Consider the following 18,348-nt stretch of genomic DNA (forward strand, 5'->3'; position numbering starts at 1 on the left):
TTCTTCCTCGCTTACGACTTGCAAAGACAAGCCTTGGGAAATGCTGACTGTTAATGTTTGACAGGTAGGAAGAAGGTCGCAGACGAAGACGACTGCGAGCTCCGCAACACACGTCGGACGAAGAAGACGAAACGTCGGACACGATGGGTGAGCCTGTCCTACTGCTCCTTTTGGAGAGCTATAAAATCTTCACGGAATTTGGTTTGGTAGAAATCAAAGATCAAGACACAAGGGCTAACTACCAGGTTAAAACTATTTGCCGGTCAGATGTCTAGATTTCTAACTGGACTGTGTGCACCTTAATATTCTTAATTATTCAGGTCATTTATTGACTTCTGTTCAGATCTTTCACTGTTAGCTCCTCAGAGAACATCAAATAATAAAAATAAAATAAAAAAACCCAGCAGAAACATTGAACAGTCGACAAAGTGCTTCTAAAACATTAGAAAGGGTCAAATTAAGTTCACCTACACATGTTCGATAGTGGAACTATTTTTGAGGTATTGAAATATTTTGGGGTTAGGACTACTTTCCTTTTTGTTGATAACAAGTATTAGAGGGTTAGCGTTTACTGAAAAATGTTTTTAAATTTTGAAATACATACATATATATACACGTGTGTATACATATGTACATGTGTGTGTATATGTACGTATTAACTGTGCCCAATATAGTTCAATATAGTTTACTCTAGATGCATTTCAATATTCGGCGCTAAACCTGAATGTCCTTAACATTTTGTGAAACCGAAGTGCACATTTACACACATCTACAAACATCCACAACACGAAGAAATCTCATTGTGAATTTGCAACGTCACAAAATCACGAGAGAAACGAAAATGATGTAATTATCCGCGTCACTTGCTCATTACTCCGCAGATGTTCTGGTGCTGATCAATTTTGAGGGCACCATGGGGGACGAGATTACGGTACGGATGGGAGACGTGGTGAAAAACGTTACCAAGGCCAGCGAGGAGGGATGGCTGGAGGGCGAGGTGCGAGGGAAGCGAGGAATCTTCCCGGCCAACTTTGTCAAGGTCCGTTCCACTGCTAAAAGTGCTACAACGGAGATCTCTTTATTAGCTATTTGTCGTTACCCATTTGGGTTTTTTTCTTGCAGGAGGTGCCCATGTATTTGATGGGGGACAGCAAGCGGGAACCGAGAAGCATCCGAACAAGTATGTATCTAAATCCTAAGTAAATCTGCGCTCCTTGTCTGCTGTAAAATGATCTCTCATCTCTCCAGCGAAGAGGATGAAACAAGTACGGACATGCGAGGTGGTGTTTGCCTACAACCCCGTGAACGAGGACGAGCTGCAGTTGGTCGTCGGGGAGACGGTGGAAATCATCAGCGAGGTGAGATGTTACTCGCTTGGCGGCCATAAAAGCTGAGCAAGCTGAAAAAAGAAATAAATGAGGGGATTGCCCTGGTGAGAGTGTCTGTTTGGAGACGCATAGTCCCGTCTGGTGTCTCTGAGCCAGGTGACAGAAATCAAACCCAGCAGGGACAATGAGACGATTGACGGATTTGTCATCTGCTGGGTGGTTAAGTTTCAGGTTGTTCGACAACTACAGAGTGTTTGTTAAAGGACACTCGATTAGGTTGAACATCGGCACTTATATAAGGTGTTTTTTGGGCAACGTGACTGAACGGAGAAGGCAAGCATTATGATGTTTTCTTTCTTGGTTTGTCACTTTTAGTCGTCATCTAAAACGCTGAGAAATAGCCACTAAAATTCAGAAGCACGTTCCTACTCTTGTCCACGTCCATCTATGACCAATATACAAATCAATATACCGTATTTTCTGCACTATAAGGCGCACTGGATTATAAGGCGCGCCCTCAATTAATGACGTATTTTTGAACTTTTTCCATTTATAAGGCGCAGCGGATTATAAGGCGCACCATCAATTAATGACATATTTTCAAACTTTTTCAATCACAATACAGTAATACTCAAAGTAAGAACAAAAATAACTCAAATAATAACTCTCAATAGCATAATAACAATGTCAATATGAGCAACCTTGTTCAACTGTAAACACACAAAAGAAACGGGTAAAGCTTACTTTACCACTTCATTCCCATCAAACAATCATAATCTCGATATTGATCCATATATAAGGCGCACCTGATTATAAGGCGCACCATCAGCTTTTTTTTTTTTTAAAAGCTTTTAGGTGCGCCTCATAGTGTGGAAAATACGGTAATCCATTTTTTTCTCAGCATTGAGTCCAGAAAAAAAACAAAAAACAAAACGGTGACAAAATATTGTAATAGCTTTGTGGTGGTACTTTTTATTACATGGTACTATTTATTATGTTTTATTACAGATTCTGTATGCTAACACCAGCAGGTAACCAGCTAGCATAGCTCACGGCTCAGTGTCGCGATCGCCCAGGCAAGGAAACAACCAATATCAGATGGATTCAATTGTCTTTTTACCGAGGAGATACGTAGAGAAGCCGGCTCCTTAAGTGGCGCAAACCCTGACTTGTCCATGCCAAGGAAGTGCACGTCAAGCTTCTAAGGTGTTTGCAAAATTTTAAACTGGGAAAAATCCAGCATTTCTGCACGCAAGCCTGCTGAGATGCATATGCGTTGGCTTATCCGTATAAATAGATTTGAAAAATATGGACGTCCAGTGTCCAGGGCAAATTTGTGTGTTGCTCATTTCTAGGGGGCGCTTTGGAAGTTGTTGGTTATTTATTGGTTTCTCCAAAAAATGAATATGCAAGAAAACATCATTATTTCTTATTTGGAAAAAAAAAAAAAGAATAGGCCATCTTGGCTAAACCTGGCTTTTAAGTGTTCTTTTCTACTTGCTAGATTGAAGATGGATGGTGGATGGGCATCAAAAATGGCAGAGTGGGGGCATTTCCATCCAACTTTGTCAGGGAGATCTTCGTCGCGCCTAAAGGTGGGACCTCAAACTAAATTTCAAGCCTTCCTAGAATTACTGCGTTCATTAGTAGGAATGGGACAAAACGCAAATCCCACGAGACAAGATTTCTCACAAGATTAAGGCCGCAAGAATGAGACGAGACGAGATTTGGCCAGGGTTTTGCCAGTTTTTTTTCTTTTTCTGCCTGCTACTTCCCTAATGTGTGGATGCAGTCGGTCAACATTTCTATGACATCAAAATGAACAAAATTCTCAAAGACACGTGCTGAACCGAACTGGATTTTCGACCAATTTTATCCCTCACTGTATAAAAGGGAATTCGAGGTTTCCTGGAAAGCTTGAAAAAAAAAGATTTTGTTCTGCCATTCTTAGTTTCCCCAAACGTGAATTTGAAAATGCTCAAACGAATGAATATTTCCAGATGGCAAACACAACGACAGCAAGGCCAGACCCAAGCTAAGTGACGCAGTTTTCAGCAAAGAGGTACGAAACCGCGAGCTCCGAAACGCCATCGCCGTCGACGTATTGATGATGTTTTCGTCCATTTTGTCAACAGGCGTCGCAGAGAGCAACAGTCCGCAGCAAAGCAAAAAACGGTACGTCGCACAAACATGACTTAATATTCGGGTTCCTTGCGGTTCTGACTTAAGGATTACCATGTACGGTTTCAAAATGCCGATGGACAGGTCTATTCTTAGGCTTGCATCTAGTCAACAAATGACAAGCGGATATTCCGGAACTGGATTTCTTGTGGGTGAGGTCAGATATAATATGAGTAATGTTTTTGACGTAGGTTGGTTTGTGTAAGTTACCTTCGAGGGGTTTTCCAGTGTTTAGCTCACGTTGATTTAAAGCCCAACAACGGCGAATGAGTTTCGACATTCTTGATGACGATTACGTTTCGGCTCTTGAGGGATCGTTTCTCTGCCGGAAGATAAGCAGGGGTGGCGGAAATAATCATCACACTCTGTCACACTCATGTACTTATGTTAAAACTACAAAAAAAAGAAGTAAAAGCGAGGAAAATGAAGTATAAAAGTAAAAACCTATTTTTGACAGTGAAAAAAAAATACACAAAATATCTTCCATTATTTATCAGCTTTCAGGCTCATACTGAAAAAAAAGGGTTAGCACAAGCATTTACGCCATTAAAATAATGCATTCACTTCACTATTGTTGCGAACGAACAATAGAAAAAAAATGCTAAATTGGCTAACAATCAATGACATAAAAGGACTAAAAATAAATACCTTAGCTGTATTTGTTGTGTTCAGATTGGACATTGTTTAAATGCTTTGAACATATTTTTAGCCAGGCGGAAGATGCAAATGCATTTGCTACAACCCATTCTTTAAGCCGATAACGTCTAAAATATTTTAAATAAAGAAACAAAATTCTCTCAATCTGAGAATGTTCAAAATTATATATATATATATATATATATATATATATATATATATATTATTAGCAGACGTTTCATTTTGGAATGGTATACTATTATCCATACATAATTGTGTTATGAAATTCGTATGACTTAAAAATGTATGGTGACTTTTCAAACACCAAAGGTAAACATTTTTTTTTTTTTTTAATTAAATTAGTGAAAAAAAAAGTTGATGTCCGCAGGGCTGCGCAATTAATTGAATTTTAATCGTGATCACTGTATTGCCTGCTACGATTCATAAAGGTGATCCTTGACGATATTAACACTTGAAATGCCGGCTACCAAATGTATTTCAAATCAAGCACTTGTCTTCCAACCACCAGGGGGCAATGTTTCACACATGTTTGCATGGCAAAAGCCTCTGCTTTCTCACCCTAATATCTTATTTACCGGTGTGTAAAGGTGTTTGGTTTCTCATCTGATTCCTAATACATACGGTTTGAGACCCATTTTCAAAAATCCGACCAACAAATAAAATTTGAATCAATTCGGTTTGAAAAGACCAAAAATGACATTTTGATTGCTCATTGATTAAAATTTGCTTAAGAGTAAATAATGTGCTTGGTTCCAAGTAGGCTTTATTTTTTTCACAGCATTTAAGTTAGCTGTGTTGCCCTGTGTGCCGAGATGTTGCCATTAATTATTAACTTTATCTATTCATTTTAGTTTGTTATTATTATTTGTAAGTAAAGTCTTGAAGCCTTGTTTATATAATAGTTTAAAAAAATGCAATAAATAAACAGGTATGTTTGAAAGCGATCCAAAGCAGTTAAAAAATAATAATTAATACCATACGCAATATGTAACCATTTTATTCCTAATCTTTTGTCAGTGGTGGAGTGTTGTCAAGTCATGTTCGATTACAAGGCCAAAGCAGAAGACGAGCTGGATTTGAAGATTGGGGACGTCGTCGTAATACTGAGAAAGGTTCAAGAACGTTTGTGTTATGTTTTGCCAGACATTTTTTGCCGATGACATTGTGTTTACCTTCTTATCTTTTAATGCCTTATTTGTCATTTTGTTCCAAACCAGCCAAACCGGTCAAACTTCTCACTAGAAAGATCTCGTGCCACGAGAATGTTATGACAAAAGGAACCAATCACGAATGACATTTTTTTTTTTTTTAGAAAACTCTTTAAGGATGAAATTGATAAGTTCTGACAAGAGTTTTGTTCTTGTTTACATGTCGGGCTAATCATGCTCTTTTTGAGAAAGCAATTACATTTCCCAAAGGAAGTTGTGGCGGTTTTTGAGGTGAATGTTTTTTGTTTTTTTTTTCGTGTGCAAGGAAACCGAAGACGACGGCTGGTGGGAGGGTGAGCTCAACGGACGCTGCGGATTTTTCCCGGACAATTTTGTCATGGTCATACCGCCGATGGACAGTCTCAATGTAAGCAAATCAAAAAAACACGGTGATGTACTGGGAAAATAATACGGGAGCTTTTAAAATGTTTTGCATGCAAATAATTGGGTCTCAGAATTGCCTGCACACTCATTTATAGTAAAATTAAAGATCACTTTCATTATGTAGTCCGTAAACATTGCCGGAGTGTGACAGCATAGCGTGGTTAATTTACATAACTCCGCCCCCGTAACACGGTTCCTCTGGCTGGGCCAAGAGCTGCCATATCCAAGGGCTACGAAAAGCACCATGTTGTCAAAGCCAAAAGTGTTAGCATCATTTAGCATTTATATTAGCATTCATCAGAAAAATAAGACTCCCAATTGGTGATTATTTGCAAATTCACCCATGTCAATTTTTTTTAATTTATCCTGTGTTTTTTGCTGAAAAACCTGCCCATTTCCACTTTTGTGTTTTTGCGTGTACGCTAAAATGCCATGAGATGGCGGCAAAGTCCTGTTTCAATTGTTAATCCTTTGACCTGTCTATAAAATACCAGAAAAGTGCTTTAAAATATGGGAAAACATTTGCAAAACATCTCCTTTAAAGCCATTTCTCGCATTTGCCCTGAAAAGCTTGTTTATGATCTAACTTGGTGCCAATGTCGTGACTCAGTGCAGTGTTTTGGGAATTACTCACCCCAAAAATTCCCTTAGTGGAAAGAGTGTATAAAAAACTGAGTTTGCAATCCCCCAAAAAAGTGTCTAACTCGAGGTTTGCTTTTTTTTGTCTGCGCTTTGTTCTACAGTCCGGCAACAAGAGCTTACCACCTGCACGGAACATAAAGAAGGAAGTCTCAGGTAGTACCGTATTTTCCGCACACTAAAACGCAACGGATTATAAGGTGCGCCTTCAATGAATGGCCTATTTAAAAATTGTTTTCATATATAGGGCACACTGCATTATAAGGCAGTTGGAATAGAAGCTACAGTCGTGTTTGGGGTTGTGTTATGCATCCACTAGATGGAGCTGCACTAAAGGGAATGTCAACAAAACAATCAGATACGTCAGTCAAACTTTTCAATCAGAAATTAAAAATAAAGATAATTTGGGGAAAATACTATCTGAAGAATAGGGAAAAAATACCACAATTACATTTTTTTTCTGAATGCAAACTATGGATGGATTGAGGCCAGTGTAAGTTTTTTTGTTTTTCCTAGGAAGTGTCCCTAGCAGTGGGGAGGCGGTGAGCAAGAGGTCATGTGACACAGTTTGGGAGTCTTGTGAGGAAATGGGAGGGTGGGGAGGTGAGGACAAGACGTTTTGACAAGCGGCGCACGTCTGAATTCTGAAAGTAGTTGAAGAGTTGAAAGGAAATGCTGTAAGGTGGGCTTCCTGTGCTGCTGCCACTTTGTTGACTGGGCCACATACGCTTCATGTGAGTGTCATACTGGTTTTTCGGGATATTTGGGTGCATATTTGCTCTGGATTTATATGGTAAAGGAGGTTCGGTTTGGGCCCCTGGAGCTTAACTCTTAATTGCCCCTAAATTGTTAATATGACCCCTGAGAGATTTGCCTGCAGTGCAATTGGTTCTGCCATTATGTGTTTTTTTGAATGGAAATATAGCTTGCAAGCTTTTAACTTTGATTTAGCTCGTGTTTGAACAGATGAGCGGGGCTAGTTGAAAAAGATAGGGCATTTTGATTGGCTAATACTGCATCATCCTTAAGATACAAAGACTCAATGTGAAATGTGTCTGATGAAGATGAAACTTTTGCTGCAACATTTTGAGGTTCCCACCCAAAATATGAATAAAAAGTCATTCCTGTTGTTTATTTTTTCCAGTAATCGTACTTTTGTCTTCTTACTTCAATTTCTGATTTCTTTCAAATCATGACAAAATGCCAGATTTGCTGTCTATTTTATTTAGGTTATGTTTGTGTTATAAATTGTGACTATTTTTTTTCATGCAAAAGGTAATTTTGGGGGGCTGGCTATCGCCACATTTGAATAGGATGAAAAGTAATTTTTTGTCGCTTTTTTACCTAAAGTGATTTTTCTTCCCTCTGAATTCAAGATATTTTCAATATTTTTTCTGTATTTTTGTACATAGTACCTATCAATTATTTTTTTAACAAGAAAAACAATGTTTTTCTTCAAAGCTCATTTTGTTGTTTTAGTTTTTCCTTTTCTGTTCGTCTAAATTTGTCAGTATTTTTTGTTTAAATTTTCATTGAACTTTTTAAGAGACAGTGAGAAAGATATCTTTTGTCTGATTTTTATGTTTGTGTGGGTTTTTTTTTTAAACAAAAAGCAACGGTCATTTTTCCTTGATGTAAATTTCATACTTCTGCTAATTGATCACATTTAATAGGCACGTTCATTTCTTTTGTATTTTCCAGACAACAAAGAGGTCGCAGCCATGGACAAAGCCGTTCCGGCAAAAACAAAAGGTATATGCCGGTAACCCGTATTGAGTCTCGGGAAAAGGATTTTATAATTGGACTAACGTGGTGACGTTCCTTCACAGACGAAAAACCCGAGCTCAAGGATTTGCGAAGCCATCCTCCGACCAAAGTCAAACTCCCGAGCATCAACAAACTCAGCCCGACGCAACTCAAAGACAAAGCCTTCAAGGGTGCATCCAAGTGAGACCTTCACAGTCATTCTTTTCACTCCCACCCCCAAAGAAACCATAATTGTTAAGCATCCTAAAAAAAATAACTAAGCAAAGGTCAGAAGAGAAAATGGCAAGAACGCTCGTGCTTGCGAGCCTTAGACAGATTCAAGGTTTTGGTTTCCACGGCGTCCTTGGAAAAGAAGAATGCCAGGATGCCCGACCTTTAGCAGTCTCAGATGATTCAGATCGGGCCCGACTGCACGAGACCAGCCTACTTCCTGTTTCCTGTGTGAATGCGTAGGCAGACTCAGAAAAACAAAACAGGGCTGCCTTCAAGGGGTTCCTGAAGATTCTTGTAAAACGTACATACAAAATGCACCCATTATCTGTATTATTTCTGCATCAGTCACGCATTCTGAAATTACTAGAGGTCAAACGCCAATGGTTCATAAACTTAGGTCACTGGTCTTACAAGTAGACTTGTCAAGTACTCACAAAAAGTCCCAAAATGTCAAAATAATGTTTCACGGAAGCTCTAAAAAGTAGATCAACAGATTATTGGTCGGGCTGATTATTAGTGGTGAATTTCAGCATCACTAGATATAGATATTAGATAAGATCTATTAAAACAATGTGTAAAGGTCAGGGAACTATTTGTTTTATTGTTACGTTAATTTTACAAGAGATGAATCTGAACTTGGGAACTTGCTCCACATTTTTTTAATCAAAACAAAGAGACTACAGGCAAAAGCTTAACATTTCAGTATATGAAAAAATATTTACGGAAGGAAATTATAGCGCAATATGGTATTGCCCTGCTTAAGATTTCATTTAAAGAACTTAGATCACTTGGCACATTAGCGATTACATTTCTTATTAAATATGAGTTTTATGGTACTAATATTTCTACCCAGGAAGTAAAAGGTCTCGTTGGTGGAATGTGTCTCATTGATCGCTTATCCTAACGATGATCGCGTAGTAAATGAAGGAAACAAAAAGATTTTCTACTTTCATAAAATGCAAAACAGCGTCAGTAGATCGCACTCACTGCCACAACTTCCGGCGATAAAATCGGTCCCCGCGGGGAACAGCGTATTCATAACAATAGTTCCGCCTGGATAAGACATGGATAAGGTTGCCGTGCACGGGGGCAGTAGAGGGAGGGTACACATTTTTTTTTTTTTTGTCATCATAGGTGTTTTTTTTTTTTAAATCATCTTTACCTACTTGGGCGCGGATAAGCGCAGAATAAGCAAGAAATGCTTAGAAATGCGTCAATAAAGGAAAATAACACGTTGGGGTTGTTAGGGGTGAGAAATCAAAATTCTAGCATGGTTAAAATCCCCAAAACTTTCTTTTTTTTATGATTGGGCTCTTTAAATTTCAAGACACTCCAATGACGAGAAATAAAAACAAAAACGCAAATCTGAAAAGGTGACCTTTCAAGTTAGGCCTTAGAACATGTAACTGAACTAAGTTGGAATGTGTACATTTAAAAATTGATGCCAATATTTGTTTTCTCCTTTAGTGAAAAGGAATATTGGCTCGAAATACCAGGAATCCACCGGGAAAAAAAAATTACAAACAAAAACGCATGGCTCTATCTCTAAAATAAACATGAAAAATACCAATTTCATTCTTGCAGAGCCAATGGTGACGTGTCCCCACACTCCCCGAAATCCCCTAAGAAGGAGAAAGACGGCGAGCATTTCGACGGGGTGGACGCAGACGGTGACAAGCTGAACCACCCGACAGCTAACCGAGCCAAGCCCCCCCAGAGGCGACCCCCATCGGGTGCGCCAATAGGGGTGCAGGTATTTAAAAAAAAAAAAAAAGCCATGCTCTTCAATGAGTCTTTGAATCACCGCTCAACCGCAAAATTTTTCACGCAACCGAGGCGACGCCTTACTTTGACTGATGCATGATGGAACATTAAATAAACAGTGAAAGCACAAAAGCCATACAAATCCGGTTGAGGGACTGCAAAATATTTTTACAATGATGCTTCAGAATCAAAGTTCTGCCATTCTTTAAAAAACTGAACTGCGCGAACAAATCTAAAAGGTCCACAATTTTATTTTCCTTCTTCGGCAGGCTCCAAATGACGCCGAACCAGAAGTGACCAAGAAGGGCCAAACCGATAAAGTGTCCGGCTCACAAAAGGTATAATATGTGTGAATGGGTCAATAGGAGGGGATGACTTGGTTGACGTTGACCTAGGGCTGCGCAATTAATCGAATTTGAATTGCGATCACAATATTGGCTGCCACGATTAACTGAGCGCATCCTTGGCGATATTAAGGATATTAAGCCATATTAAGATTCAAAAAGCCTGCTTCACTACATGTCAACTACGATATATTATTTACCAGTGTGAAATGGCGTTGCCAATATATTTAGTTCAGTGCTAGCTGTCAATTGAGACCCATTTGAAAAAATCCGATTAATCGATCCGAAAAATTGGAATAAATTCGGTTTGAAATGAGCGAAAATGACATTTTGACTGCTAATTGATGAAAATTAGCTTGAAAGAACATAATGTGCTTGCTTCTAAGTAGGCTTCATTTTTATGGTATGGTATGCACTCAGCAAGTAAGTTAGCTGTGTTGCCCTGTGTGCCAAGTTTTTGCCATTAATTATTTCCTTTATTTATTTCTTTTAGTTTATTATTATTATTTGTAAGTATCAAGCCTTGAGGCCTTGTTTTCACTCTCAATTCCAGCAATGCCAAATTCATAGAAAATAAATCAATATATAAACACGGCACATTGTTTCTCTATGTACAACAAGCAAAAAAAGCACCAAAAAAAAATCCAAGAAATTTTACCAAGTGGGCCCATTCCCATATACGTTGGGATTTTTCGGTGAGCAAAAAAAAAGACATTTTTTTTTCATTCATTTTTGCAATCAGGGTGCGGAGCTTCTCAAGCCAGCCCCGGCAAAGGTCGACTACCGACCCAAGACGCCGCCCCCCGCGCGACCGGTACCTCCCCGCGTGCCGGCGGAAGTTCGAAACGTGGCCCAAAAAGACGAGGAGACGCTGGAGAGCCTCCGGGCGGAAGTTAAGGAACTGCGGATAGCGCTTGAGCTTCTGCAGACGCAACACAAGTGAGTACCACGTAGTAGCCGTTTGGTGACTTCAGATTTTTTGTAGTCGACACCTGATTCAATGCTGACTAATCGATGATGCCATTTTATGTTTTTAAATTGTCAATTCACTGGTTGTATAGCATAAACACATTCAAGCCCAAAGACAGACAAATTAAGTACAAAAGTAATCAATTATTCTAGGTACAAAAGTAGAAATGGAACCGATTACTTTAGAGTTTAAATGAATTAATTTGTACTTTAGTACCTCAAGTAGGTTTAAAATCACCAAAGTATGCTCAATTTTTGCTGCTGCGGCTTATATACCAGTGAGGCTTATAGTCCGGAAAATACTGTACTTTAAGTGCCTACTTTAGGTACTTAAGATACCTTAAAAATTTTGAATCTATTTTAGCTCCTTTAGTACCTAAGCTATTCCGTTAATGTCATTCCAGAATATAAACAGTAAATTTTGTACCTAATTACAAAAAAAAATCAATTACTGAAATACTTAATTATGCAAAGTAATTGATTTACTTTAGTACTAACGTAATTGTTTGTTTGTGGTTACTTTAGTACCTCAAGTAGGTTTAAAATAACTGAAGTATGTAAATTATAACTTTGGTACCTACTTTAAGTATTTAAGTTACTTTAAAACTACTTTAACTTCTTACTTTAATACTTAATTACAGAATGTAAAGTTAATTTTGTACCAAATTACGTAAAAAAAAAAAAACGATGGCTGAAGTACTTCATTATGCAAAGGGATTACTTTAGCGCTAACGTAGTTGTTTGTTTGTGGTTACTTTTACACAAAAATCAGGATATTACTTTAGGTGCTTTTGCAAATAAACAATAAGTACTCGATTATAAAAAGTCGTTCATTATTTTAGTATCCAATTTTCTTAAAGTAGAGTGTCAAAAATGGAATGCCATCCTAATAGAATGCAAAAGCTTTGATGCACACACACTACGGTGTCTCAGAAAGACCGGACTTAGCAAACTACCACTATCACTACTACACTAATCACTACTAGTGTAGTAGTACCAGTAATAGTAGTAGTTCTACTATCACTACTACTACTACACTATCTTTGTGAAATTCTTCATCGGTTATGCGTAGCAGAAAGATGGAGGCAAAAAATATCAGCTTGTGAACTATGCAATATACTTAACGATTACTAGTTCTACAATTATAGTTAAAAAAACGTACTTTGATGTGATTTTTTTTTTTTTTTTTTTTTGCATAAACATTCCGTGCTTTGCACTGTCTGTGGCTTTTTTTTTTTGCACAGTCTGTGATCCAGGACTCATAAAATAAATACGTAATCATCAGTTACCAAAATTAATGTATATTAGTTAACCACTAGATGGCGCTACATTCCTACATACTGCCTATAAAAATGAAAATCTTGAGAACAATTTGGATGTTTTTTTCAGAAACGACATTAAGGAAGTGAAGGAAGCACTGCAGGATGAAAAAAACAAACGACTGACACTGCAGGTTAGATTTTTTTTTTTCTTTGCAATCATAACTTGTAAGGTATTTCCAATCATTTCACGACACCATATTTACCTTGCGTATGTATGCTTCCCCATGCAGGAAGAAGTCCAAGCATTGAGAAAGAAACATTAATCTCAAAGTACAACGGATGACGCGGCATGCCCATAGACTGCAAACAAGCAAGGACTATTTTAAAACCCTGTTTTGTTTCGGGTCAAGTTGACCCGTATGGATAATCTAAACGGGGGGGAAAAAAGATACATTTAAACTGCTGGGCTTACTATTCTTTCCCTTTTGCTTTTAGGTTTAGATAATCGGCACCAATATTATTTGCACTGTTATGATTTACTTTATGATTATATCTATATCGGGTCACATTGACCCATGACCGTTGTTAGTAAGAAACAAACATACTATGAGGGTAAAATACAATTTTACAGTTTTTTACATTATATATTTGACCTGGGTGACTCTTGTCATGTAATGTGATATGTATGCAGCTGTACAGAGGACTAAATGAATTTTCTGCATATTTTTAGAATTGTGTTCATTCTACTAGAATGTTATTCTCTTAATATCCACGCGAGGGCGCCATTGGGCTATTAAAGATCACATTTTTTGTGCGTGATTGCTTCCTTTGTGCACATGAATCAAATCCAATGGGCTTGGGCGTCAAAACCCAATTAATAGCATCCATAATTTATTTAATTTTCAACTTTTTTTTAAATTTCTGTTTCGTTTAACAGTCGATATCCAAATGACCGTATAAGTTCCACTTAGTAACATTTTAGTACATTATTAGCACAATTAGACAGTAGATATTTTGTAGGTATTTTACGCTTGCAATGTTACGTGTTTTAACGCTTGTGTTGTATTTTGACCATTTTCCAGTCATTTTCTTCCACATCATTCTTGCAGTGTTTTAGTCAAGGGATGCCACTCCCCTGGTACTGTGATCATTTATGTGGTCGTGCATGTTGACCTTTGACATGTTGTCACAATCCGGGTGACATTTCAGCTCCCTACCTTTTTCTTCCAATGCTTTGTGGCATACCTTTGATGAAAAGATCAAAGGACTGGACAAAATACCACACAAGGGTCCATTGTGTTTAAATAGTGATTCGTCTCTCAAATTTGCAGATTATCATTTGCAATGTTCGTCCTACCAAAGGCAATGTCAGACGTGTCGAGTCCGAACAAGCCCGGGTCGGAGCACATCTGGCTAACATCTCGAAACCATCCTCTCAAACAGCCGCTATGGGAAGCAACGTTCTATTTTTAAAACAGAGGCACACTTCCTCTGGGACTTTATGTGGGGGGTGAACGGGGTCACGCCATAAATTTCCCCAATGGTTCACAGATATGAAAATGAATGGTCTCTGTCTTTCTCACCGCATTGAACACAAGTCGTCTTGTGACGAGGGGAGGAAGAAGAACGCGGGAGAGTTCAAGGGGGACTTGAGAGATAAAAAAATAGAAATAATGACAGAGGACAAAGAGAAGTTTGTGACAGAAAGCCTATCATGCGTGGGACTTCATGGGAATTGACTTCACTATATGTCACTGGGGGGCATTCAGGGCACTAAATGTATGTATGAGCCGCCGCAAAATCACCACAATGTTTTTACTCATGTTCATACAGTGGAATATCCATTCCACACAATTTTTCTCCCAAGGACATCCTGGAAACAGAGTTTAACGCCGTATTTCTTGGTTTTGAATTGGTACGATGTGTCTGCCGCATGCACCACAAGCACGAATCTTCGATAGTAATTTGCAAATGTTGAGTGGCTTGTTATTGATAGACAATAACGTCAAAACTATGTCATATAATGTGTTCTGGTTTTATCGTCAGAATAATTCAGTTGTAAAAGGCCCATAGGAGGCTTAACTTATGCATTCATAACCTACATAAATAAACGAGTAGCATACAAACAAAAGCGCACCTGGAGAAGCTAATTAGTAAAATTAATGCTATGTGAGTCATTGCTTAAATTGTGCATTTAGAAGACCCGTTCAACTAAGCATTTTCACAGGTAAAACATCAGAATAGAATTCGTTACATAAAAAATGTCCCAAATTTGGTGTAGAATTCACACAAAATCAGAATATTCATTTTACCTGTGGCAAGTGTGCAGATCCGCCCTTCTGTTGCGTCCTCACCTCGATTCGTGACGTCATTTTTGCGCGTCACGACAACGACTTAAGATACGCAAATCAAACAAAAGAAGACAATGTTTGTATAGTAACTGTTTTAAGATGTCACATATTATAATAAAACAAACAAAAAAAAAACAAACAAAAAAACACTGTGACTGTAGGTGACTTAGCACGACCAAAAAAAAAAAAGTTAGGTGCAAGTCATTTAGAGCTAAACCCTGATTAGTCAACAACCAGCAAGCTAGGTTCCTATTGGCTGGTTATACGTTTATTAATTACAATTTTTAATTTCAATAAAAACATTTTTAAAAGTTTGTTTATTGTTATAGTTACACCACCTGTGTGCATAATAAAGCGTGAATGCAAATTAAAGGGACTTTAAAAGAAAACCAGGTCAACAACTGCGACAACCTAATAGGCTAGCACCAACACTGCTAGTTTTCTATTGGCTTAGAGATTTTTTGTTTTAGGTTCCCAATTGCACGCTAAGCACAGTCGCAGGTAATAGGCATTTAGAATTTCTATACATCAAATAGATACTTTACTGTAGCTAGTGACACTGCTCCATTAAGAAAAAAAAAATGGAGGAACTTCAATAAAGTGTGCATGTGGCAGTATTAAAATTTCCTGCCCCCTATTTTTGAAGGAAATTACCTTAATTCTCAGCAATCTCACCATATTAGGCAATTTCCTTGTAAAAATATTTTTCTCACACAAAGGTTAAGGTTTGTGTTATTGGTCCCACAGATTTAATCACAAAGTTGCATTTCCATTCAAAGTAAGGCACATACAGTACGTTGAAAATAATTAAATATGACATCCTGCCAACACATTTATTTTTTGCCCCAAAGGCACCATCTGCAAATGATTTTAACTAAATGCTTTAATTTCCTTTTCATTTTAACTTTCATTTGACTGCGTGTAACATTAGCCAGCGCCCCAGGTCAAAAGTGATATGTTTGTGTTCAAACAATGTCATTTCCTTTATTGCCATCCTGTGGTTGCTCACAATGGACACTGCAGAACCGGCACACAGTGTACAGAATAAATTCTCTACTCACCATAGAAATTGTTCATAAACTACTTGTTGGTTTAAAACGACTGGAAAGTAATGCATCGGAAATTGCGGCTTTAATCTATCTCATATTTTCATTTATAACCAAAATTTTTACTATTGCTGGTTTGCCATGCTTGCAATTTGTCTTCCTTTTAAAAATAAAATATAGCAATTTTATTTATTTAAATTAAATAATAATAAACCTCCACTAGATGGATTTTCATTCATGTCCATATCAGTTGCAGGTTTATCTTGTATTTTTTTTTATATTTTTCCTCCTAGGTCAGACTAGACCAAAAAAGATTGAGTTTACGTTTTTGTTAAACAAAAGAAACAACAAAATAGGGAACAAAACTAAAAAAACAACAAAAGGTTCCATCTCCACTTTGCGGATTTCACTTATGGGTATTTTTGGACATGTAAACCTGGTTAAAACAATAAAAGTATCACATTGCCTGTGACATCTAGCATAAATTAGCCACTAGCTAGCAATGCTTGAGTGCCCCCGAAAGTGGTCAGATTACTTTTCAGAGGCAAATGGCAGAAAGTGACTGTAAACCTTGATGCTGACATTCTGACATGGTTGCAATAGTTACTGATCACTTTTGAACATACCAGGGTGAGTCATGTTTCCTCTGTGGGTCTGACATCACTTTGAAAGAAAAGTGGGAAGAGAGCTGCCTAAAAGCTCACATTTTTAATTTATGTTAAAAAAAAATAATGATTACTAGAATTTTTTTTTTCATAATACTCAATATAAGCGACCCTACAGGAGAACTATCGGACACGCTTATTACGTTCACCAGTGTGACAATATTTACGTCTTCCAGTCAAAAAAATGAATGGTAGACTTTTCGCATATTAGATTTTTTTAAACACTGCACCCCCCCCCCCAAAAAAAAAAAAAAAAATGACGCCAACCACGGAAGCTAGCCCGAGTGGTGTGCATTTGGTTTGCACGCTACCTTATTAATTTTACCGCAGTCTTCTCAATCAAAAGAAAACTTTGAAAATTGGAAATTGTCCAGTTCAACTAGCATGCATGTTTTGGGGATTGTGGGAGGAAAACAGAGAAAACCCACACGGGCATGGGGAGAACATGCAAACTCCACACAGGAAGGCTGAACCTGGGAAATTCACACCGGGCATTATTCTCTATCACACATTCTGCCAAATAATTCGTCTCATTCTCGTAGACTGATCTCATGAGCCATACCGGCTAGGGGGATTTGTATCTTGTCCCATCCCTAGTGTCCTATCCGTGTCGTGTTAAGCGCCTTACTTCAAGTGTCATGAGCTCCATTCCTACTGCATTGTTTTGTCAAAATGGATTCATTAGTCTGTCAAGACACTTTTTGGTATCGTGACATCACACCGCAAAGCCTTCAAGTCTTAGCGGACCGGCGTCTCTTAGTAGTAATGCACTCTCCCGATGGTCCCCGTTCCCGATCCCAGGATGTCGGGCTGTCCGTTCCTCCAGATTTCCCGTATGATACGTTCCCGCTCCTCCAGCCTCTGCGCCCTCTCCAGCTCCTCGGCCGACGTGAATACGTTCAGCGTCCCGTCCGAGTGATTGCTATGGTTGCCCGCGGGAATCTCCGTGGTGACTGTGGAGGTGGTGACGGCGAGCAAGGGGGAAGGCGAGTCCACGTCGTCCCTCTCCTCGTCATCCTCGTCGTCGCTTTCTTGGTCCTCGTCGTCCCCCGGCGGTTTTTTCTCAGATGTGGATGAGGCGGCACCACCGGTGACGGCGCGGGTGCGCGGTTTGCAGGAGATGCGGATGACCAGCAAGCAGAGCGTCAGAACCAGGCCGAAGCATACGCCGAGGACAAAGTACAAGCCGAAACTCTCCGGATTGGCTGGGGGAAACACAGGAAAAGGAAAATATATCAAGACAAGAATTTACAGTGAATTTTGAACTAAAAGCCGCATCAGTATTTAAGCCACCGTAGCAAAACTTTAGCAAAAAAATATATTTTTTTGCCACGGATAAGCCACACTGGATCATAAACCACAAGTTGTAACATCAGATATCTACTTAGAAAAATGGTGTATGGAAGTCTTTTTTTTTTTTAACTGCTTTAACTGCCTGCTTAGAGCAACATCCGATATTCAACAGAGCCATTGAGTCACATCTTTTCTGTTATTTTTCATAGTTATTCCGTGAATTGAAACCTTTAACAGATACACACATTTCCTTTACCGGTGGATTGCCCCCTGGTGG

General features: G+C 38.5%; 2 protein-coding genes and 1 long non-coding RNA gene across 7 annotated transcripts in view; 1 reads left to right on the top strand and 2 right to left on the bottom strand.

Annotated features, from left to right (window-relative positions):
• LOC148426239 (uncharacterized) overlaps positions 1-15,077 on the bottom strand; it is a 53,012-nt gene extending 37,935 nt beyond the window's left edge. The window contains exons 1-2 of the long non-coding RNA XR_015865159.1: positions 15,029-15,077; positions 3,720-3,831 (exon numbers count right to left, since the gene is read on the bottom strand). This is a non-coding gene — a long non-coding RNA (uncharacterized LOC148426239). The remainder of the gene's footprint in view (positions 1-3,719; positions 3,832-15,028) is intronic.
• Positions 3-13,530, top strand: mnmip1 (manchette microtubule inner protein 1). The gene is made up of 17 exons (XM_088411175.1): positions 3-147; positions 882-1,039; positions 1,123-1,180; positions 1,249-1,358; positions 2,833-2,923; positions 3,329-3,390; positions 3,464-3,503; positions 5,184-5,278; positions 5,640-5,741; positions 6,502-6,553; positions 8,099-8,149; positions 8,227-8,344; positions 9,962-10,130; positions 10,411-10,479; positions 11,228-11,424; positions 12,844-12,907; positions 13,007-13,530. Exons 1-17 carry the CDS (start codon positions 144-146, stop codon positions 13,037-13,039), a joined length of 1,473 nt encoding a protein of 490 aa, XP_088267301.1. The 5' UTR covers positions 3-143; the 3' UTR covers positions 13,040-13,530.
• A 710-nt stretch (positions 15,078-15,787) lies between the features above and the next one.
• eva1ba (eva-1 homolog Ba (C. elegans)) overlaps positions 15,788-18,348 on the bottom strand; it is a 43,924-nt gene continuing 41,363 nt past the window's right edge. For all 5 annotated transcript variants that reach the window (XM_088411981.1, XM_088411983.1, XM_088411982.1 and 2 more), the window contains one exon: positions 15,788-17,983. In XM_088411981.1, the coding sequence (XP_088268107.1) occupies positions 17,535-17,983 (449 nt within the window). In that variant the 3' untranslated portion in view covers positions 15,788-17,534. The remainder of the gene's footprint in view (positions 17,984-18,348) is intronic.

Source organism: Hippichthys cyanospilos, chromosome 3 (genome assembly GCF_059441005.1).
Source record: "Hippichthys cyanospilos isolate Australia breed blue-spotted pipefish chromosome 3, RoL_Hcya_1.0, whole genome shotgun sequence".
Taxonomy (NCBI): Eukaryota; Metazoa; Chordata; class Actinopteri; order Syngnathiformes; family Syngnathidae; genus Hippichthys; species Hippichthys cyanospilos.

Coding starts and splice junctions, on each gene's coding strand:
- mnmip1 (XM_088411175.1), top strand. Junction 6,554..8,098: donor CATAAAGAAGGAAGTCTCAG/GTAGTACCGTAT, acceptor TGTATTTTCCAG/ACAACAAAGAGGTCGCAGCC. Junction 10,131..10,410: donor GTGCGCCAATAGGGGTGCAG/GTATTTAAAAAA, acceptor CTTCTTCGGCAG/GCTCCAAATGACGCCGAACC.